Source organism: Acanthisitta chloris, unplaced genomic scaffold (assembly GCF_000695815.1).
Source record: "Acanthisitta chloris isolate BGI_N310 unplaced genomic scaffold, ASM69581v1 scaffold5057, whole genome shotgun sequence".
Lineage (NCBI taxonomy): Eukaryota > Metazoa > Chordata > Aves > Passeriformes > Acanthisittidae > Acanthisitta > Acanthisitta chloris.
In genome coordinates, this window is record NW_008684165.1 from 1 (window position 1) to 538 (window position 538).

Here is a 538-nt window from a genome sequence, read left to right on the forward strand (position 1 = left end):
GAAAAAGAGGGACAGGTGACGATCCCTCCAGGAGCCTCTAGAAGACAAGTCCCAGGGAGGAAGAGGAGCCCAAGGAAGAGAGAGGCCTGGCCCCGGGAGCAGGAGAGCAGTTGGGTGGAGCTGGCAAGGATGCTCAGAATGAGATGGAGGAGTTCCTTGCCCCAAAGGAAGTCAATACGGGGATGGATGTTCTGCCAGATGCAGGTTTTTCTGAGACTGTGGGGGAAGTCTCACTGGCCTCTTTAGATGGTCTAGTGGCCTAGAAAGAAAAGCAAGATTCAAGGAGGAGGAGGAGGAGGAGTTCCAGCATCAAACATCCCCAACAAGGCTCAATATCTCCACTACATTAAAAAAAAAAAAGAAAAAGAAAAAGAAAAAAGAAAAAAAAAAAAAAAAAAAAAAGGACAGAAAAAACCCAACACAACCAAGAACCAAAGGGAGTTTGTTCAGAAGCAGCATTGAGTCAGGCCTGAGGTCAAGCAGCTGGAAAAGGGCCACCACAAACAGCACGAGATGAGCTGGTCCCACGCGTTACTGG

At 48.3% G+C, this 538-nt stretch overlaps 1 protein-coding gene across 1 annotated transcript in view; it reads right to left on the bottom strand.

Annotated features, from left to right (window-relative positions):
- Positions 1–133: 133 nt before the first annotated feature.
- SRCIN1 (SRC kinase signaling inhibitor 1) overlaps positions 134–538 on the bottom strand; it is a gene marked incomplete at its 5' end in the record, with an annotated part of 14,985 nt that continues 14,580 nt past the window's right edge. The window contains one exon of the mRNA XM_009079212.1: positions 134–259. Coding sequence (XP_009077460.1) covers positions 134–259 — 126 coding nt within the window. The remainder of the gene's footprint in view (positions 260–538) is intronic.